This window comes from Eubalaena glacialis, chromosome 2 (genome assembly GCF_028564815.1).
Source record: "Eubalaena glacialis isolate mEubGla1 chromosome 2, mEubGla1.1.hap2.+ XY, whole genome shotgun sequence".
Lineage (NCBI taxonomy): Eukaryota > Metazoa > Chordata > Mammalia > Artiodactyla > Balaenidae > Eubalaena > Eubalaena glacialis.
The window spans coordinates 165982841-166005771 of NC_083717.1; the positions used below are offsets into that span (position 1 = coordinate 165982841).

Consider the following 22931-nt stretch of genomic DNA (forward strand, 5'->3'; position numbering starts at 1 on the left):
ATACAGCCACTATGGAGAACTGTATGGAGGTTCCTTAAAAAACTAAAAATAGAACTACCATATGACCTAGCAATCCCACTACTAGGCATATACCCTGAGAGAACCATAATTCAAAAAGAGTCATGTACCACAATGTTCATTGCAGCACTATTTACAATAGCCAGGACATGGAAGCAACCTAAGTGTCCATCAACACATGAATGGTTAAAGAAGATGTGGCACATATATACAGTGGAATATTACTCAGCCATAAAAAGGAACTAAATTGAGTTATTTGTAGTGAGGTGGATAAACCTAGAGTCAGTCATACAGAGTGAACTAAGTCAGAAAGAGAAAAACAAATACCATATGCTAACACATATATATGGAATCTAAAAAATAAAAAATAGTTCTGAAGAACCTAGGGGCAGGACAGAAATAAAGGTGCAGACATAGAGTATGGACTTGAGGATATGGGGAGGGGGAAGGGTAAGCTGGGATGAAGTGAGAGAGTGGCATGGACATATATACACTACCAAATGTAAAATAGATAGCTAGTGGGAAGCAGCCACATAGCACAGGGAGATCAGCTTAGTGCTTTGTGACCACCTAGAGGGGTGGGATAGGGAGGGTGGGAGGCAGATGCAAGAGGGAGGGGATATGGGAATATATGTACACGTGTAGCTGGTTCACTTTGCGATACAGCAGAAACTAACACACCATTGTAAAGCAATTATACTCCAATAAAGATGTTAAAAAAAAAAAAACACATGCCATGTCCACAGTTATTCTTCACCCCATGATCCTAGAATGACCCACATCTTGAAGCAAGCCCTAAAGATCCCATTATCCCATCCCATTCTGATTTTGGGGTGGCCCAGAAACCATAAGGAATGTTGTAGAGGGAAGTCACATGGTGAATGCTAAGCCCTTTGTGACTCCCTAATTCATAACTGGAAGTTGAGGAAGGAAAGAAAGAATAGAAATGGAAACAAAAATCTTCAGGATCATTTTGGGTCTTCAGAGCCCAACATCCCAAGTGACAAGTGTACCCAGATCATGTTTGCTGATTGAGTGCTCAAGCGAAGAGCATGGAGGCTCCAGGGCCGTATTTCTAAGGCAGGAGAGCCCTTACCAAAAGTGTGACCCTATAAGAGCCAAGACAATGAAGCAAGAATATTCTATGTCTCTTGGTGGCCAAGGAGACATTTGGAATGTCTGTCTGAACTGACACACCCCATGGCTTTGCCCACCTCAGGTTAGCAGCTGTGAATGGATCTTCTGGAGCTGAGGGAAAAGAGTAGCAGGTCTGGCATTTGACAATGGCCAGGCAAGGATGTTTCCCTTCCGCCTTAACACTTACCTCTCATCCTCTGGGAACAGAGCTGGGTGTGCCACACCTGCCCGGCTCACTCTAAGCTTAGGGCTCAGCTGACCCACAGGGGCATCTGGGGCTGGGCTGAAATAGCCAACTCACCACAGGTCCTTGAGACCAATCAACAGGTGCCACCAGAAGATGCCCGAGGTGAACAAAAAGGAATGCTCCATAGCCCTGCCCACCCACCTCATCACTCCCCCAACCCAACAACTGGGAACTCACGTCTGTGGTTCTCGTTTCTGTGGTTGGGTGGGGACCGGGTCTCCTGGTCTTGGGCCTCATCCCCCTCCTCGCTGGCCAGGTGAGTGTGAGCGTAGTGGTAGCTGAGTCCCGGCCGGTTTTTATAGCGCTTGCCGCAGACTAGAGAGGAAAAGAGGAAAGGAAGGGAAAACGCAAATGTTAGCAACCTCTGCAGCCACTGCCATCATTCTCCCAGGCAGTGACTCCCATCCATCCACCCCAGAGCTGGGTTTCCCCGAAAAAGTGTCTCCCACTCCCAACACCCCCCCACCCTCACCCCAGCACCAACACCGCTGCAACAGCATGGACCCAGGTAAAGAAAAACCATAGAAGATGGAAGTTGAACTGTGTAAGAGCGCCATCATTTCCTAGCTGTGAGACCCTGGGAAAGTCACTTGCCCTCTCTGTGCCTCAGTTTCTTCAGAGGGAAAATAAGAATAATAGTAGTACTTAGCTCTTCGGTTGTTATGATGAGTTAATCTCTATGCAAAGCACTTAGAACAGTGGTAAGGGTGATAAGTATTATAACTTTGATAAGGGTGACACTTATAACTTTGAAGTTAAAAGGCATTGGGAGTCTATTTAGTCCAACACCCCATGGCACAGATGAAGCAAGTGAGGCCCAGCAAGGTTAAGTGATTTGCCTGGGAACACACAGTGGCAGAGCCACTGGAACCCAGGTCTCCTGGATTCCTGTGCAGTACTCCTTCCACCACCCTGTGGTTGACTCTGTATGAAGTACAAAAGCTTTATATGGATCATATTTTTGATCTATCACCCAGTGATTTTGTGCCAGAAAAACACATTCTACTTCCACCATGAAAACCATGAATCTGAGGCATCCTTGGTAGATTTCGCAACCAAGAGCTTGTGCCCTTGATGGCCCGGGAAGCCTCTGATACCTCGAATCTCTAAAAATGTGTCCTGGCAGGCACTACCTCTCAGGTGGATAGTAGGAGACAAGGGCAACAAGCAACACAAATATGATTTCTTGGAGCCAAGAAGAAGAAAGGGGCAGCTCCCTTGGTTGGCTGCTCAGTACCTAAATGGCTAAGACTAGACCACTGCCACCACCCTCCCCGTCACAAAGCCCAATATCTCAGCCCATGGAGGGATGGCACTGCTGGTAGCAGAAGCCACAAGGGTCTTCCAGTAAAAATCCCGTGCCAACCCTCTCCTCTTGTCCCCACCTCTCCCCAGCAGAGCAAACCCCACCGGATCTGCTGGAGTAGCTGAGGTTGCCAGCTTTAAGAGACTCTCCCTTCACGTGACTGGGTTATAGTTGTGAGTGTAAACACTTCACAAGGTGGAAAGAGTACAGACTTCATCATCAGACATGGGTTCAAATCCCACTTCCAGGTGCCAAAGTTGACCAGCTGCATGACCTCCACAGTATAGAGAAGAGCTATTACCCACCCCTCTTACCCCCTCCCCTTATTATTTCTGGTGGGGTTTCCTTTCTTACTAGATTCTCTTAGGTTTTTCAGGTATTATAACCATTGGCAAAAATGGATAATGTCATCTCTTCTTTCTCATATATATATAAACTATTGTGTCTTCTTAGCTTAATTCATTTGTAAGAATCACCAAGACAATATTTTAAAATAGCAAAAGCAAGCTTTTCCAATTGTAGTGAAATTGGATTTAGTGGTTCACTGTTTAGAATGATATATGTAGCTAGTTTTTAGTCTTTATCAAGTTTAAGTAGTTCTTCTTATTCCTGAGTTAGAGTTTTATTACAGGAGAATTTTACCAGCTGTCCTTTCAGCATCTACTAATATATGACTATCTTTTAGTTTGTTGATATGGTGAATTATGTTGATTTCCTAATGCTTCCTACTATTGAGCCATTCTTGCATTCCTAGAATGTACCCCATTTGGTCAGGGTGTATTATCTATTTGATATACTGCTGCATTCTACTTTCTAATTTTGCATTTTGCATCTATACTCAGACTTGAGATAGATATATAATTTTGGGTCTTTTACCATGATTTTCAATTGCATAGTTATGCTGACTTCCAAAAATGAATTAAGGAGTTCTGTGTGAAATTGGACAAGACACATAATCTCTTTGTGCCTTTTTTTTTTAATCTGAAAATGATGATGGTATTACTTACCTTGAGGGATCATAAATAATATTTGTAAAGTATCTCGCTCAGTACCCAACACCTAATAGATGCTCAATAAACAGTAGTGAGGGGCAAGGGGCTTCAGTGTGGTCTACCACAGCTTAAGTGCTGGAACCTCCTTGAAAGAGGGAGTTTGACCCTTACCTCCACTATGGAATCTGGGAATTGGCTGGACTTTCTTAAGAAGGTGAGAGTCTGAAATTCAAGTTGGTGATCAAGTTGGTGACCTAGTGACTATAAATTCAAGTCCTACAATTGGCTCCTCTCTCCCTCTCTCTCTCTCTCTCGTAAATATTGCAAATAATAATAATAATAACATGTCACTACACAACTCAATTCCATTTGACTCAGGAAGTGGGACCTAAGGAGACCCCTGAGGCACACCGTGGGCCTGCTTGTGGCTTTTTCTATTTAACTTTTAAATGATCTAAGGTCAATAAACAGCAAATTATGGGGTCACTGGATATAAATTCATTTCATTACAAGGAATATTGCTGGTGAGGAATAAATGTTTATTAAAAATAAGGACAATAATGTCAGTATTTATATGGGGAAGCCTCAGCTGCCTCTGCAGATCTCCCCACTGCACACTCCACGGTATTTTATTTGTTTCATTTTGTTGTGTCTTCCTTAATCACAGAATCCCAGGATCTTAAGATCCTGGTCTAACTGACTATCAAATTGTTTTATTCCCATGAACACTCTAGATGCCTTCCTGGAACAACTCCACTGATGGGGAACTCACTACCCACCCGAGCAGGCATTTCTTCTTTGATCTCCTTGAATTATAGTTATGACTGCACTGGAGGACCTCTCTTAAGGACAGTGTCATATCGATTCCATCTTGATGTCAACAACTCCACCTGCCGTGCTGCCATGCACATTTTACACCTTCAAAACATACCCATTGAATAGTTGATGAGTGAACACAGAAACGTTTTGTAGGAAAGCCAGGAGATGGGGGAGGAGGTAAGTGTGTAGAATCGGCTCCATCTATCCACAGTAATCTCACACTAATAGTTCTTAAAACCTACAAAACCAAACCCAAGCAAAAAGCTTCCCATATCTCCTTCCCCAATACCATAGAAAGTTTTAGAGCAGATCCTTTTGCCTAAAGAGAGATTCTCAAAGAGTAGTCACCAGATCAGCCCCATCAGCATCACCTGGGAAGTTGTTAGAGATGCAGTTTCTTGGGCTCCACCCCAGACCTACCAAAGCGGAAAGTCTGGGGGTAGGGCCCGGCAATCTGTGTTTTAACAGGGCCTGCAGATGATTCCAATACACACTACAGTTTGAGAACCACTCTGCTAGAAGATTGAATATATTGAGGCTTGACTCTGCCCGCCCTGCATGCGCCTGCCCTTCTGGATGGATGGAGGTGGCAGGAGGGGGCAGCAGGAGGCAGCCCTGAGACCTGTGTTCAGTTATTAGAGAAAACAGAAGCGGACAGCACACGGTGGCCCTGGAAGCCGGACCCCTTAACCACAATCCCTGTATGCGGAGCTTTCCAGGTGGAGCTTCATTTTTCACCACCTGCTTATATCATGTCATTCCTTCATCACCAGGTCTTCAAGGAAACATTTATTAAACACCTAATGTGTACCCAGCCTTGAAGCACCGGAGGACAAAGATAAATGAGCCCCAGTCCCCTCCCTCCAGGAGTCCGAAGTCTAGCAGAGGAGATATACACTAGCAAGGAGGGAGGTGGGATAAATGCACCAATGCGAGCCTGTGCCCCGCAAAGAGGAGGGGCCAGCTCACAGGCTTAAGTGGGGTGGGGGGATGGCTTCCCAGAGGAGGTGGATGAGCTGCAGCTTGTGAGACAGCAGGACATCACCAGGCAGACAAAGGAGGAGGGCATGAAGGCACCAAAGCACATTCCGCCAGCACCTTTGGGGAACTGCAGGATATTCAGTAAAGCCAGTGGGAAGGGGGCATCGGGGTGGGTGTGAGGGGGACTAAGGAGAGGAAGGTGGGCAGGACTTTATCCCGACAGTGGGAAGTCGGGGGAGGACTGTATGTATCCCGAGGACCAACTTAATCAGATTTACATTTTAGAAGTACTTCTTAAGGTTATAGCGCAGAAGATGGACTTGGAGGTGGCAATAGGCTATTTTAATTTTCCGTGTGTGAACAATGAGGACTTTGGGGTAGGAGAGAGGTTAGAGAGAATCTGGTAGAAGGGGGAGCGGGTGGGAGTCAGCAGAAAGGAGGAGCCCAAAATGACTTCCACTAACTCGGCCTTCCTGGCCACGCGCCCTCCAGCCCCCATCCACCTCCCCAGCCTCACCTGAAGCCACCTTCTGCCTCCTTCTCAGCCCTCCTGCCCACTGGCCTTTTCGTTTCTTAAACATTTTTCTTTCCACCACAGAGCCTTTGCACAAGCTCTTCCCTCTGCCCAGAATGTCCCGCGGCCCCAGTTTGCCTGATTAACGCTTCACAATCCTTCAGTTCTCGAGTCTTTCCAATCAAAACTAGGACACTGGTGTGTTACCTTCCCAGGACTAGTCGTGTATCAATATGTGTCTCTCCCACCAGCAGCAAGCGTGGCAGGCCCTGTGTGCTTGCACGCTGTTGCAGCCCCAGTGGTGAGCTCGGGGCCCGCACTCGATGTCAGCTAAGGGAAGCAATAAAAATACCTAGGTTTCTGACTTGGGCAACTGGGTGGAAGCACGTAGGAGGAAAATCAGATTTAAAGAAGGAAGGGAATGAGTTCAGTCTGGGGTTGGCTTACACACCTGGCGCTTGGGAAAGAGACGTGGATGCTGGAGTTGCCAGGTGGCACTGGAAGTTATGGATATGGAGAGAAAAGTGCCAGGAGAGAACGAGGAAAGAAAGAAGAAAGGTGTGGACACAGGACAGAACTCAGAAAACACCGGTATCTTAAAGAGTCTGGTGGAGAAAGAGACACCGATTTAAAATTTTTAAGAAACACTCACAAAGGAGTGAGCAACGTAAGCCAGAGGAGCAGGGCTTCCAGGTGACAGAAACGATGACACCCCCAGCCACGGCCCCTGCTAACCGCTGCTGAGCATGTACCATGCGCCAGGGCCGTTCTGGCGCTTCAAGTAAATCAGCTCACAGCCACGCGCATCCCCATTTTACAGAGGCAGAGCCAGGATCACGTCAGATGCCCCAGAAGGGCCAAGAGGGCTGGGGACTCAGAAGACAGCCCTGGGCTTGGCAATTAGCAGGTCACCTTAGAGAGCAGGGAATCCACAACCTCGAGTAGGATGACGCAAGACTACAGGGAGCTGGGATGCTTTGGGGAATGAGGAAGTGGTGATGGGGCCGACAGACCATTCCTTCCAGCATGGCTGTGGAAGGGGAAAGAGTCAGCTGGTGGGCAGATGGGACTGCAGAGTCCAGGGAGGCTGAGTGGGGCTTGTCCTTTAACAGTACAGATCTTGAGCAGGCTCGTAGGCTAAAGGGAAGGAGGCAGGAGGGAGGGGAGTTTGAGAGGCAGGGTTAGGAGAGATTGGAGTTCATGGAGCAAGATGCCTGACCCCAAAACAAAGCTGCTGACCCAAGTCCCAGTCCTTCAAATGACTTCATCCTAGGGACGAGAGATCTCTAAGATTTATTTTGGTTGAAGTGCATCTGGGTCAGACTGCTACATTGTGATGAAAAGAAACGCCTTGGAAATCCTGCTTTGACTGGTTTGGAAGAGAAGGAAAATCTAGCACTGTCTCACCTTCTATATGTATTTCATCACATCTCCCTGCCACTCTGAACACTTGTGAGCCAGCTTCGTAGACGTGTGAACTGTACATTCAGACAGGGTCCTGGGCTCGGAAGGGTCCCATACTTAGTTTAATGCCTTGCTCTTACCACATCTTGAAATTTTTAATACTATTAAACAAAGGGCCCCTCATTTGCATTTTGCACTGGGCCCTGTACATTATGCATCTGGCCTTGGAAACCATTTGGGGCAGGGGGTGGAGATCTGGGACTAAGTTATTCCAAACAGCCACCTTGGTCGTGTAAGAGCTGCCACAGTGAATGCAGGACCCAGCCAGCTCTAGTCGAGGGCAAAATTTCCCTCTGAGGTAACTAGGAAGCCTGGCCAGAGGGGTTAGCCACTCAGCAGTGGTCATTTTAGTGCCACCAACAGCTCTGGCCCTTCTTTTGGGTCGACCCTCCCTTCAGAGAGGCAGGCTCTGTATTGATGCGTGGGTAGGCTAGATCCGAACTGCCTGGGTTCAAGTCCCAGCTCCGTTGCTGACTGACTGTGACCTTGGGTGAGTGGCTCAATCTCTCTGTGCCTCAGCATCCTCTCTGGAAAACGGGGATGATCATGACAGCACACCTACTGCACAGTTGTAAGGCTGTGTGAAAGAATACATTGAAAATAGTGCAGGGCTCACAGTAAGCCTCAGCCATCGTCAGCTGCTATTGTCAACACTGTGGACCCGCAAAGGGAATAAACCCGAAAGGGAAGGGGGTGGGGAGGACTAGTAGTTTCTTCTCTGAAGTCTGCGGTGATGGAGTTGCAAGGAAAAGAATGTTGGGAAAGATACATTCTGAAAATAAAGTATTAGAACCATCTGCTATCCCTTTATCATGTCAGCAATCTCACTCCCCACTCCTGTGCAGAATCAGACTGAGAGCCCCAAGACAGCTGAAGCATTCAGAGAGGGCGGCGCCCCCATCCTCCCACTCCAGTCTCCCTCCCCAGGGCAAGCTCCTTGGCGTCATGCGCCCCTGAAGCCATCACCCCTGGGACCAGGTACAGGCCTGTGCACAACCTCAGGTCCTTCTTTTCACCTTGGCAGCACGCACCTGGATTGTGTGTTCCAGGCGCCATGCACGTGGAGAGGAACGGCTGTGACAATGAGGAAGGTCCAGCTTGCCTTCCCCTCTCTCCTTCCCCCTGGGGCAGATCCATCTGTCAAGCTGCAGAATTAGTGCTTGCCCACTTCCCAATCCAGAGCTGCATTCGCCAGGCAGGACCTCCTGTCTGGAGTTATGAATACCTTCAGTGCCACCCCAGAATATTTACAACACGCCTCTGCCACCCCACTCCAACCCTATACCACTCACTCCTTATGAGGATGGGGGAGGAAGCGGAGAAGGGGGAGGAGGGAGGAACAATCAGGGGCAGTTTGTGTGAACAAAGCCGGCTGCAGCAGACAGCAGAATCCTTCCTGCCGGGGAGAAGCGGCTGCCTTCCCCACTGATAACTTAATGACTCTGGCACATTTTCATCAGCCCAACTTGGAGCACGCAGTGGGTATCTGAGCCAGTGGTTTCCAAGAGCCTGAAAGCAGCGACTGAAAGCAATTACAGGATGGGCGTCCAAGACACAAAGCCTGGGCCTTGGGAGTCACCGGGCCACATCTCTTTCCCAGCTCTGCCCTGTGGCACTTACACATAGCCCTGAGGACACCACTTCCCTTTCTCTGCAGCTTGACTTCCTCTTCTGTAAAATCGACCCAGCAGTGCCTGTCACCTGCCGATGCCTCCAAGGCATCATACTTACAGACTATCAGGCAGGCACACCTTCTTACATTGAATCTCACAACAGCTCAGGAGGTAGGGATTATCATCCCATTTTACAGAGAAGGAAACTGAGTCTGGGGGGCACTGAAACAATTCACTAAATGGCAGAGTCGGGATTTGAACTCAGGTCTGTCTGACTTTGAAGCACACAGAATCAAAGATGTGCTAGTCATTCTCCATTCATCACCCCTCCCAGTGCCTGGAGCTGATCTCGATGGCCTCTTGCCCTCTGCTTCCGGTGGAGTTTGGCCATCGGGAGGCACTGGCAGGAGAACGGAGGGTGAGAAGAGAGGAGGTGGGGATCTGTGCCCTGCCCACCCCACTCGGGCTACCCTCCCTCCCAGATCCAGCTACCCCTGGGATCCAATGTCCTCCCTGCTCCTTGGAACTCAGGATGGGGAGGGCTCCCCCTCTCCCCTGTTGCTACCTTTATCCTGCCCACACCTCCACAATCACTCTGACATCAAATTCTCTGCCATTCAGCCCATCTAAGGTTGAAATTTATGTCCTGCTGGAGCCAAGACAGATACAAACAAGGGCCATTTTGACAGGAGAATCATAGCCCACCAGACCGGTTCAGATGTTTGGGGACCTCCACACCTTCCTGAAAACCCTCGGTCTTCTCTCTGCAGAACCATCAAGGCGGGTGGTGGACCGTCTATACCAATCCCCCGGGTGGGAGGAAGCCCCAAGTGAGAAAAGCCCTGCTGTGAATGAGCTTGGGACAAAACCCAGGGAACACTGCAAAAAGCCACTAGCTCAGACTTGTGTACTCAGGGTGGGGTGTTAATCCCTACAACTAGGTTAAATGCCTAGGCTTTTTCAAGAGCCAATGATGGCTCCACAAAGCTCAAGCGATAAAAGTGGTGGCTTCACAAATGGCCCAGGTGCTGCAACATTTAGGCACCAAGAAGCTCCTCTTGGACAAGCACAGGTGGGCTTCCCTCCCCACCCCTTCTCGAGCCAGAGGCCAGCAGCGCGGGTGGCCCTCTGCAGACCTGGCATCTGGCCCTGGCTCTGATACTAACCCACCGTGCATCCTTAGACAAATCCCACAGCTTTCTGGACTTGGTTTCCCTATTTGTAAAATATGGCAGTTGCATCAGATCATCTCTAAGTCTTTCCATTCTAACACTGCACAACGCTTTGTTTCTCTGGGTCCTCCGAGGACTGTGTGCCTCCTGAAGCAATTATTCCCTCAACTGTGATAGAAAAATGATGTAGATTCCCAGCCACAGGATCCATCCAGGGGCTGCCTACGCCCTTCTCCCCACCCCACCAAGCCAGGTCGGCAGATGCCCTTCTGTGGCTTCATGTCTTCTTCCAGGCCACCCTTGATGCTTATTTTAAGCTGAATTCTTCTGGACAGAAACACAGGGGCTGGAGTAGGGGTGGGGTGTAATATCCTGATTTTTCAAAGCCACATTCCTCGGGGCCTGGCACTGATCCATATATTAGGAGTGAGCCCAGAGCCAGGATCTATCAAATGCCAGCGATCCACAAGTCCTGTGTCTTCATCAAGGGAGGGCATTCTGCGTATTTTAGGAATTTACTGTATGTGAACGTGGCTACATGTTTTAAAAAAAAAAAAAAACAGGAAGAACGGAGATAGGCAACAAGGTTTCATTTCAAAATACTCTATAACCTGATTCTGGATCCCCCGCAGAGAAATGCAGAAACTTCCAAAACCAAAGCATTAAATGTGTTAGCAGAACTCTTTCCTGCTCTGTTGGGAAGCAGGGTAACATAATTCTGGTGAACTCTGGGGTCAGTCGTCCTACGTCAGCTAATTGGTTGTGTGACCTTGGGCAAGTTACTTAAACTCTCCAGACCTCAGTTTCCTTGTCTGTAAAATGGGGATAATAATAGTTTTATACCTCATGTGGGTATTGTGAGAACTGAATGAGTCCATCCTTGTAAAAGCACTTAGCACATTGCCTGGCACGCAACAAATGTTCAACAAACAGTAGCTATTTCTGATCATTCAGTTCACTCTCAGAATGCTTCCCTGGTCTCTGACAACTCCAGCAGCCAGAGCACAAAACACCACTGGGGACTCAAGTGTGAAATAAGTACCCTTTCTTGAATTAGTAGAAAAACAATAAATATTTATTGAGCATGTTTATGAACCAGGCAGTGAAATAATTATTTTTACACACGGTCTCATTTCACCCTCTTGAAAACCCTCTAAGGTCAATCTTATTGTCCTCACTTGACAGAAAAAGAAACTGAGGCTCAGAGAGGTTTTTGTGATTTGTCCTAGGTCGTGGCTAGGGAGTGTTGTAGCAAAGACTCAAATCCTGGGCTTCTGATTCAAGAGCCATCTTCTTCGGGCCACCATCCCTTATAGAGATGGTATCTTTGATTCCTTATTCTAGTGAAATCATACATTAGCATGTCCTTAATTCACTTAAAGAGTCAAATATCATTCTTTTTTTAATCATCATGGAAAATAATTTAAATAATAAATATTACTGTCAACATTTCTGGAGAAGATAAACAGAGAAAGGCAAAAAAATCAGATGCAATATCATAAAGTGTGGTAGCCTCCAAACATTTGGGAATCTGGCCAGTGTGCTCTCTTTGGGGATCTCTGGGTGAATACCTGACATAAACGCTCCTTCAGATGCTTGATTTGTGAGTCCTGACCTACCAAGTGCATCTCAAAGACCCTTACCTGAAGCAGGCCCCCATCCACCTGCGACATCGGTATAAGTTCCTCACAAACTTTGGGGAAACAAATGTATACTAGCGTATTTTAGACATTTCTGCCTGGATGTCCTGCCATTTCCACAAACCCATATGTCAAAGTTTCATCACTTCCCCAAATTACCTCCTCCTCCTCTAGAATATTCCAGTTAATCCTCCCTCATGTCTCCATTACTCAAGCTCAAGACTTTAAGAGTCACTGTTGCCACCTCCCTCTCTCTTGTACCCCACATCCTGTCTGTCCTCTGCCAAGTTCTGTGGATTTTTCTTTCATAAAGTCTTGCTTGTTGGCCCCATCCATTTTGTTCCTGCTGTCACCACTGTCCAGACTTCATGTTTTCTCCTTCCTGACTGGAAAAGCCTCCTCTTAGCCACAGGCTTCAGGCTCTCTCCCCTGAACACCTAATCCTCAAGATTAACCATTCCAGAGATGTCTCCAGGATCATCCATGATTCACCATTGACTATACAGGCCAAACTCTAAGCAGCTCAGTCTAATGTTCCCAGCATCCTTATCCAGCTCTGTGCCCCTCAATCTCCCCACCCAAACACTCTGCTTCAGCCACGCTGGTCTATCTTCTGTCCTGGTAGGTGCATCCCACATTCAGCATTTTGGGAGCAGCCGCTGTGCTGGGTCTGGGATACAAGTGGAATATGACACGGTCTCTGCCCTCAGGAGGCCCACAGTCCAGCTTGAAGAATGGACAAATAGACAAATTGTTCTCACACTATGTGAGAGGTAGCCTATGCAGAGTTATGCACAAGGTAAGGTAGATTCCAGGAAGAGAGGAGTGACTGGTGGGGGGATAGGGAGATTGCAGGGGAGGGAGAGAGAGATTGCTAACTGGGATCAAGTCCCGGCTCTGCCACTTACTCACTGGGTGACTTCAGGAAAATTAATTAACCCCTTGTCTCCCCAGAATCCTTATCTGTAGGATGGAGATGATCATGCCATCTATCTCCTGGTATTCTTCAAGGAATAAAGAATTAATATAGATGAAACCTAACATTCCAGGCCCATACTATAAATCAACAAACTTTTGCCATTACTATTATTACCTCCGGCTGATTCCCACGTACCCCTCCTTCTCTGGAGACCTCCGTCAATTCAATACACCCTCACTGAGGACCTGCTTGGCATCCTAGGGAAGCACCCTCTGACATACCGGTCCCCAGCCCCAGACCACTCCCTCCCCTGGACTCCTGCAGTGCTCACTGCCTACTCAGTGAAAACTGCCTGTGTTATCTCCTCCTGGGATATCAGCCTTATCTTGCCAACTACATTGGTGACAGAGGAAATAAGGAAAAGGCAAAGGTGGAAGAAACAGTCATTAAGCACATACCATGTGCAAACATTTTAATATATATTATCACATGTAGCTTTCCTAACCGTGTACATCCCCACTCCACATCTCAGGACAATGGACACTCCCAGAAGCAAGACAATTTTCTCGAAAAATTCTGGATAACAAGCTAACAAGTGGCAGGGTCACAATCTGACCTCAGGCTTCTCACTCCAAAGTCAGCGCACCTTCTTTGTGTAGCTCTTGCTAACCCACTTCCCTGACCCCCTGCCAGGACCTGAAATAAGAGAAATCAAAGGCTGTGCACCAGACACTTTGACCTCACAGTTCTGCTTCTAGGAAATAATAAAAGCATTATGCAAAGATATAGCTGCAATATTGTTTTTAATAGTGAACAAATTTTAAACTGTCTAAACATCCAACAAGTGGAACAATGATTGAGCAAACTGGGGCATGGCCATATCATGGAACACCATATAGCCTTAAAATGTTGTCATAAAAATGTCCTTATTGACATGGAAGGATGGTCCTCACGTGTTGTTGAGTGGGGGGATGGGTTAAAGTGGTATGTATCATTTATTGGGGGGAGGGTATAGTAGACAGAGACAGAGAGAACCCTAAAATAGGATACAACAAAACAAAATGGAAATTACCTCTGAAGAGTAAGAGTATGGGTGATTTTTATTTTTCCCTTTATGCCTATCTGTAATTTCTGATTTTTCTGCAATGAACGTATACTGTTTCTGACTGGATAAGAAAGTAATTCAAGAGGGTGTGCACATAGGTATAAAACAAACTTACGATTACCAAAGGGGAAGGGGAGAGGGATAAATTAGGAGTATGGGATTAACAGATACACACTAGCATATATAAAATAGATAAACAACAAGGATTTACTGTACAGCACAGGGAACTATATTCAGTATCTTGTAATAACCTATAATGGAAAACAATTGAAAAAAAGAATATATATGTATAACTGAGTCACTTTGCTGTACATCTGAAACTAACACAATACTGTAAATTAACTATACTTCAATTAAATAAATAAATAAATAAAAGAGGGTGTGAGTTACACCCCAGAAAAGGCAAACCTAGGTTTGGTGGTCAATGGGCAAGGTTCTTGAGAGAGCTAGAGGGTATGAGGGTATGAATGAGAAATTTCAGCCTCTCCCCAGCCCTGTCTCCTACCAGCCCTGCTGGGGCAACCTGCAACCTGTGTCCATGAAGCGAGGACATTTAAATATTTAAACAGACCCAGCTTTGCAGGAACAAATGCACTCAGTCTCCAGGGATCAATCCCATGCCACAGGCCCTGCTCCACAAATCAAGTTTCTGGGGCACGGAGCCCTTCCCACCCCTCCCCCGCCACACCCCACGCAAAGACCTGCAAGATAATAGCGGCAACAACTGAGTGATGAGGCCGGCTTCCCTTCAGCGGCAAGGGCAGCCAGCCTGAAGGCCGCGTTATTGGCTTTTACCACTGCAGCTCGAAGCTAAAAGCACGTGAGCCTTAGAGAATGGGGGACCTTAATGCCCTCAAAAATTTTTTTAATAAGACTGCAGTAGTCATCTGATTCTTCCTGGGCACTCAGGTATGGGGGAAACCGGAGTGATTTTAAGGAGGTTGAGGTCAAGCAGAGTTTCTAGAACGCCTTGGGAGCAACTGTGCCTGCCCCATGCGCCAATCCAGTCTGCTCTCGGCCCCGCAGGGTGGTCTCCTGATATCCCATGGCCCAGCATCCTGTCTCTCAGGAAAAGAGCCTCATTGTTAAGCTGAGAAGAAAGGAGCCCATGGCGTGGGGGAGACGGCTGATTGAGGAGGTCTAGAGACTCAAGAAAGGAGCTCCCCATCATTGACAAATGAGGAAAATGGTGCCATAGCCACTGAGGAGTGGAACCAAGACTACACCCCCAGACCCTGCTTCTTGCCCCATACATTCTCCCTGGGGTATACACCACCCAGAAGAGCAGGGAGGGACCCAGACCCTATTCTGACACTGCCCCAACTGGACAGAGTTACACCCCACCAGATTTCTAGAAGGGAGGAAACACTGTGAAGTCACAGGCCACACGATCAAAAATACACGTCTGTGGGATGATGGTGGTAGAGGAAAAAGTTCTTGCTGATATGGAGGCTGAGTTGAGAGAGATCACTACTGATGTGTGAATACCTGACATGACTCAGAGGTAAGTCAAGTTCCCAGGAGGGCTTCAATCACGTCTATTTGCCTTTTGTCACTAGGCTACCCTAATGACCCAGTTAGGGGTGGGAGGCAGAGTGATTTTAATAGATTTAAATTTAAAAGGCTCAAAATTATGTAAACTATTCCATTCCACTTCAGCTATAATTACTACCTGACTCCAGCTTACCAACCTGACACCTGGAAGCCGTCTGTCAACAGCAGCCAGGGCTTCACCTCATAAATAAAAAATAAAAATAATGAGCAAGCGCTCACTCATTCACAGTTAAAGCATGTTTTTTCCTCAGCTCTTAGGACAGCGAAACTCCATACTGGTTTGGAGGAGGGCACATTTAGCCAGAGGTTTGTGCAGAGATGTCCTGGGGTGTATCAGCTCTGGAGTTGGAGAAATGAGGATTCACATCCCTGCTTTAGCATTAACCAGCTGTGTGATCTCGGACAAGTCCCCTCACTCCTCTGAGCCTGTTTCTTCTCCGTAAAGTGAGGTCAATTGTCCCTGCCTCTCAAAGTTAGTGTGGGGATTTACAGAAATAAGGTATATAAAATGCTTAGCACAGTGCTCTGCACACATAAGTACCCATTAGCAGGGGTTATCACCGTAATCAGAAAAAGCTGGGAGCAAAAGACAAGTGTTGGCAAGGATGTGGGGAAGTTGGAGCCCTCGTGCGCTGCTGGTGGGAAAGCTAAATGATGCAGCCGCTATGGAGAGCAGTATGGAGGCTCCTCAAAGAATTAAGAATAGAACTACCATCTGATCCAGCAATCCCACGTCTGGGTATTCATCCAAAAGAGTTGAAATCAAGATCTCAAAGAGATATTAACACTCCTATGTTCATTGCAGCGTTATTCCCACTAGCCAAGACGTGGAAACAACCTAAATGCCCATCAATGAATGAATGGATAAAGAAAATGTGGTATACACATACAACGGAATATTAGTCATCCTTTAAAAGGAATATTGCATTATTCAATATGCAATCACACGGATGAACCTCAAGAACATTATGCTAAGTGAAATAAGCCAGTCCTAGAAAGACAAATACTGCGTGAGTCCACCTATATGAGTTATTTAAAGTAGACAAATTCATAGCATCGAAGACTGGAATGGTGGTTGCCAGGGGCTGGTGGGGAGGGGGTGATAGGAAATTGCTAACCAACAAGCATAAAGTTTCCATCAAGCAAGATGAGCAAGCTCTAGAGATCTTCTGTACAACAATGTACCCCTACTGAACAACATATATTGTGCACTTAAAAATTTAAGAGGGTAGGTCTCAGGTTAAGTGTTCTTTCTGCAATGTAATTAAATTTAATTTTTTTTAAAGAAAAAATTGGGAAAGGAAAAAAAAAACTTCACAAATCACTTCCATTGTGCCCCGCAGAAGGGCAAATGGGTGCTTTGTTCCTCCCTAAATGGCTGAAGCTTAGAGACAAAATGTTCTCCTTCTCCCTGAATATCACCCCATCACCACCATCTTCTTTCCTATGATGCTTCTTGAACAAAGAAAATAGAAAAGTGAGTCTCTCATCAGGAGTCTGCCCCAGTGATGCTAACAGAAAATCCAGGGCTGGGAACAGTTACGAAGAGAAGTGGCAAACTCTTGAAATTATTTTCAAAATATCTCAGTAGCCCGAGCCCAAGGATTTCTTTCATATGTCTATCCCCAGTTATCATCTCACCTATAAAAGGGAGTTAATTACATTATTGGGATTTAAAGCCATTAAGTAAACTAAAGTCAAGTGCTGGGTTGCTGAATTTTATTTCGGACTACTGAGTTTTATATCAATGTTGAAAGAACAGGAAAGGAAAGATTCTAAAGAGACCAACTAAAACAGCAATGCAAGCTGGTGGCACTCTGCCTGGAGAATTCCTGGAGATTCCAGAACTTCCAGATGCAAAAAACAGGGAATAATAAAAGGGCTGATCAGTCAGAGGCCAGAAGCCTTCGAATTTGAATGCGGTAGACCAGTCATTCTCAAAAATCAGTATTCATAATTATCGCCTGAGAAGCTCTCAAAAATGCAGATTCCCAGGCCTGCTCCCAGTGATTCTGATGTAGGAGCTCTGGTGTGAGGCCCAAGAATCACATTTTAATAAACATCTCGGTTATCTCTGCACAGGTGGTCCAGGTCCACACTTTGACCAGAACCAACAGCCTTTCCTACAAAGTCACATGTAGGTGCTTTGCTGTAGGGAATGAACACTTTCCCTTTGGCAAGAGATTGAAAGGGAAGAAACAGAACTTTAATCCTGAAGCTGGGTAAACTTTCAGGATAATTAATAGAGATTGGTTACTTGCTGGAAAATGAAGTATTCATCTACACACACACCATGGATTGGGTAAAAAATAAATTATGTTCAGATGATTTTAATATTTCTCTGAGATGGAATAAATTCAAGGGCTGAGTGAAAGGTAACAAGCAAACTATCTATCACCTGAAGTTAGCAGCTAAGATAATATTTCAACCACCCACCTTGAAAGGGAAGCTTGGACCGAGAACAGAGCAGGGCAACTATATAGGAATATACACCAGGGATGGCTAAATACAATCACATCTGAAAAATAGCTACAACTACTCCACAGAAACCCGGAAAGAGGTGGTGGGGTCCAAGGTGGCCTAATATTTTCATAAATAACTCGAAAGATGGAGTGGGGATTATGCAAATCAATCCATAGACAATACAAAAATGGCAGGGATTGTGAATCTGTGGTGAATGAAATTTAACTACTGGGCAATGTCTTTAAATTTGCCTTTATTGAATCTTGCATATTGAAGTCACATATTATTGTATCTCTTTATGGAGACTCAATAGGGCCAAATGCATAGTGATTTATGGAAGCAGGAATAATCAAATGTAGAAGTAGAAAAGAGCACACACCTGGAGAGGCATTAGCCCGGGGGTCAGGACAGGCACCGGGTGGGAAGTGGTTGAGATGGTGCACAGTGCAATGGGGTGGCCAATTACTTCTATTCTCTACAGATGTGGGTGGTGTTAAAAGCCGATGTGTAAAATAAACAAGGAAATGTGTCTGTTACTCTTTGAACCACTTGGCCTGGGTGCTACTTCCAATGAGAGTGCTGAGCTTAAATTAAACCTGGAAGAGAATTCAGAGCCGGCCATCGCAGAAATTATGGGATGCGTCCCTAGGTAAACCAAGAATACAAGGGGATGTTAAGAGGGCCTCCAGCATAGACGAAATCCTGAAGGTGCCTATTTGTTGGGAAAAGATGCACAAAAGCTAAGCGGTCCTGTAGGAGAGAAAAATTTCAGCTCCTATTAAGGAAAAAACAATCATTCAAAGCACAGTTGGAATCATGGAAGAAAGGGCAGCTTATGGTAACACCATCCCTGGGGACATTCAAGGAGTTGACGAGACACCTCTCTACTTAGGATGCATTAGAGATTATTAAAAGCATTCCTTGCTCAGCCTGGGGGGGTGGGAGGTGGGCCTTGTGACCTCTCCAAAGGTCATTCGTATCCCAAAGGATCACATGTCTGAAGGGCACCAGATAAAAATAAAGTCTATTAATCACTGAGCTGCCACACAATTTCCTAAGAGAGCCAGGATAGAGACGGGCGTTTCACGGTGGACCTTGTCCCGCCGAGGGAGGAAAAAGCAGGCAGTGCCTGTGCGGGCAGAGCCAAGACATCAGCCCCTGAGACTTCCAGAAAGCTGCCACCAGGCCTGCAATCAGGCTTCCCAAGCTCCACAGGGTAAACAGGAGGAGGAAGAGAGCCCGTGGGGAGGGGAACAGGAAACAGCAAATGGCACTGAGAGCCCTGAACAAAGCCACAGGAGCTCGGGGGAGAGGGGGTGAGCCAGGCCAGACAGGGACACCCACAAGGGCGCTTTGTGGATTTAATACTAAGGAGGCAAAGGCGGGGAAGACAGGAACTGAGGGGAGGGTGGAGAAGGGCGCACGGGTGTGTCTGGGATTATTTCCGGCTGAGAACCCAATGAAAGCTGGAGAGAGAGCGTGAAAGGTAATCCCACTATCTGCGGTAGCAGAAAATCACCTAAGAAAATACAGCTTTTTAAAAGAGGAATGGAGTGGCAGTGCCCCAGTTCCAAAGCAGCTCTTGGCCTTCTTGATAGCTGGGCTGCTCTGGCCAGACACAGCTGGAAAGCCTGCCCCCTGGGAGTCTGAAGGACCCTTCCCAGCCCAGAATCAGTCTCCTGAGGGCTAGCATGCTTGGGCTTTTATACATCAGAACAAAACTGAACCCCATCCAGGAAGCAAGACCGAGGTGGAAGCAGGCACCTCCTGGTATTGCCGAGAGACATCAGACCCATGCCCTGCTCCCTCCTCATCCTGAACCGGCCTTGGCTTGGGATGGAGATGTTACCTGCAGGAGTCGTCTCAGGAATGTCATCTGCACGGTGTATTAAGCAGCCAAGTGGGGGTCATGGAGTTTGAGTTCTTCTAGCAAAATGTTCTCCAACCAGCTGTCACCCCACCGGGCACAGAACAACTTTTTGAAATCAAAAGAGGCCAGTGAAGAGGGAGGAAAAGGGCACCACCCCCGATGTACTCCCTGTGCCCCATCTTCCCCTGGGTCTCTCCCACTTTCACAGAGACTGCAGACACTGGCAAGACGGGCAGGACGCCCGAGGAACCACTGTGCCCGGGCCCTGCCTCAGCAGTCCCGCTGCCATCCTCACTGCAGCCCCTTCTCGCCCACGGCAGAGCTCTGCTTCCTCAGAGAGGAGAAGGTGGGAAGGGAAGATGGTCAGGGAGAGAGGTTTCGAGGGCTGCCCTTGCCATGGAGAGAGCAGGTGGCACCCGATATGGTGAGAAGACAACTAGGGAAAGGATTTTTTTTTTTTTTTTTTTTTTGGCTGCACCACACGGCATGCGGGAAGGTATCTTAGTTCCCCAACCAGGGATTGAACCCATGCCCCCTGCCGTGGAAGCGGGGAGTCTTAACCACTGGACCACCAGGGAAGTCCTTAAGGCAAGGCTTTTAAATCCACCCCCCAGTGCTCTGATAGGTGAGAAAGACAAAAGCTCTCTCAAGCTGACAGCAATCCCTCGGAAAGCTGCAGGTCTCTGGAGGTCCACCCGCTGCCACTGCTCCCGCTGCTCTGCCCCTCGGCCCCTCCCCAGCTCTGTCTGCAGACCCTAAACCCAGGAGCCGGGCAGTCGCTTGACCAAAGATGTTTCAGAAGCAAGCAAGAGAAGCTGGAGATGGATCGAGGGCCATTTATTAAACTAAGTCATGGTCAGAGAAAGATTCATAACCTGCCCCACCTAGGACAGGAGAGCGAGAAAGAGAAAGGAAGTTAAAGGGAAACAAATGAAAAGCCACAGGAGCCAAGTACCTTTGTCGGAGGATTTTGAGTTATGCTTTTGTTTGAATTCTCTGAAACAGAGAAAGAAAGAAAGGATGAACCTTAAGGAGACAGAGAGTGAGAGAGAGAGAGCTGGAGGAAAGCCACGAAGGAGGGCACTGCAGGGAGAGGAGCATGGGGCCAGGAGGCCTCCCGGGCTTGCTTCTCCCTCCTGCAAGCAACACCAGGGCCTGGAGCAGCAACTAGAGGAGTCAGGGGGTGACTGCGGTGAGGCAGCAGCAGGCAGGCCCGAGAGGAGGAGCCAGCGAGCCTGAGGCTGGGGCACAGGAAGCATGGGGCCCAGGCAGGAAGGCGGCGTCTACCATACTCACTGTCACAGACGTAAGGTTTGTCATGGTCTTCCTGAGAGGCGGCGTCGTGCCTCCTTCTGCCACCTGCAGAGCCACGGGCCTGGGGAGACACGGGAATATTGGGATGCTTGTTATGCTGACAATCACTATGGTTCCTGAGCACGTTTTCTGTGAGGCCCTGAGCGCTTCACCCATATCTCCTCATTCAACCTTATACTACATTTGTAGTCTCTCATATACCAACCCCATTTTACAGGCCAGGAAACTGAGGCCCAGAGACGCTAGGTAACTTGCCCAAATCACTCAGCTACTCACCCGTATCACTTCATTAAATCCTCACAACTCCAAGAAGCAGGTGCTACTATTATCTCCATTTTACAGACTTAGGAGACTGAGGCAACAGAGAGGTTAAGTAGCTTCCCCAAGGTCACTTGCTCACTAAGTGCAGAGCCAGGACGCAAACTCAGGACAGTCTGACTGCAAAGCCTTGAGCAGTCAGAATTCCCATCCTCTACTGTTCCTCCAGCTCCTTAGCCTTCCAGCTTCGCTGACACCACATGTGGGTGCCAACCCAGCTCCCCTCAGCTGCCCAGATAATGGGCTAATTAGAGCAAGTAGCATAATTGCATCTATCACCCCAGACTCCTGTGTTCACACTCCCCTCCAGCTCAAGTCTCTCAAGAGGCAGCCAGGGCATCCCTGGTGGCACAGTGGTTAAGAATCCGCCTGCCAACGCGGGGGGCACAGTTCGAGCCCTGGTCCAGGAAGATCCCACATGCCTCGGAGCGGCTAAGCCCACGAGCCTGCACTCTAGAGCCCGCGAGCCACAACTACTGAGCCCGCGTGCCACAGCTACTGAAGCCCGCGTGCCTAGAGCTCATGTTCCGCAACAAGAGAAGCCACCGCAATGAGAAGCCCACCGCACCGTAGTGAAGAGTAGCCCCCGCTCGCCACAACTAGAGAAAGCCCACGCACAGCAACGAAGACCCAACACAGCCAAAAATAAAATAAATAAAATAAATTTTAAAAAAAGATGAGATAGACCAGAAAATGCTTTAAAAAAAAAAAGAGGCAGCCAGGCCCAGCATCGGGGCGTGAGCTCCCCTCCCCCCTGCTCGGCCTACTCCATGGGGCAAGCTTCCACTGAGGCCCCCCTGTGTGGTCTGCCTCGGGGCTCCAGCCAGTGGCAGAGACCTTGACACCTGACACTCTCCTGGGGCTGGACTCTTGATACCCCCACCCTGTGTGCATCTCCAGAGAGGCCAGCATCATCTGGGGTGAGGGTGGGATGGGCTCTACCTCCAAGGATAGACAAGAGCAGCCAGAGAGGGAGCTGGCGGCTGGGCAGCCCCAGGACAGTGGCTACAAGAACATGGCAAGGTTTATTTTTAGACCTTTGTAAGTCCCACACCGGTCACATGGGTAGCACCCTAGCTTCCTCCAGGTCATTCTCTGGTAATGAGTAGCAGTAAACTCCCAACCAAGGAAAGGGCCTGCTGGGGTCTTTGGGGACAGAGAAGAAGGTGCAGCAGATGAGAAATAAAACATGGCAACATCTGGTGTGCAGGGGAAATGGGGCAGTCCCAGGGGCCTGGTCTGCAAAAGTGACCCCCGGGGGGACTTCATGGTCAAAAGGCCTTGAGGTGCACACACACACACACACACACACACACAGTTTCCCTGGGGATGTCACAGTGGAAAGGCCTGTACGCCAGCCCTACGGGGCTCACACTCTCCCCAAAAACACACCCTTCACAATCAACACCACCTGCCAAGCTACCAAGGCCACCACCTCCTCGGCTGTCTCTTTCCAAAACAAATTACAAAGTTCCACCTCCCTCC

The 22931-nt window shown here is 47.8% G+C and overlaps 1 protein-coding gene across 1 annotated transcript in view; it reads right to left on the reverse strand.

The window, feature by feature from the left end:
• The window catches only part of DPF3 (double PHD fingers 3), a 258374-nt gene that overhangs the window by 76682 nt on the left and 158761 nt on the right, over positions 1-22931 (reverse strand). Inside the window, exons 6-7 of the mRNA XM_061182707.1 lie at positions 21111-21189; positions 1580-1717 (exon numbers count right to left, since the gene is read on the reverse strand). Of these exons, the coding sequence (XP_061038690.1) occupies positions 1580-1717; positions 21111-21189 (217 nt within the window). The remainder of the gene's footprint in view (positions 1-1579; positions 1718-21110; positions 21190-22931) is intronic.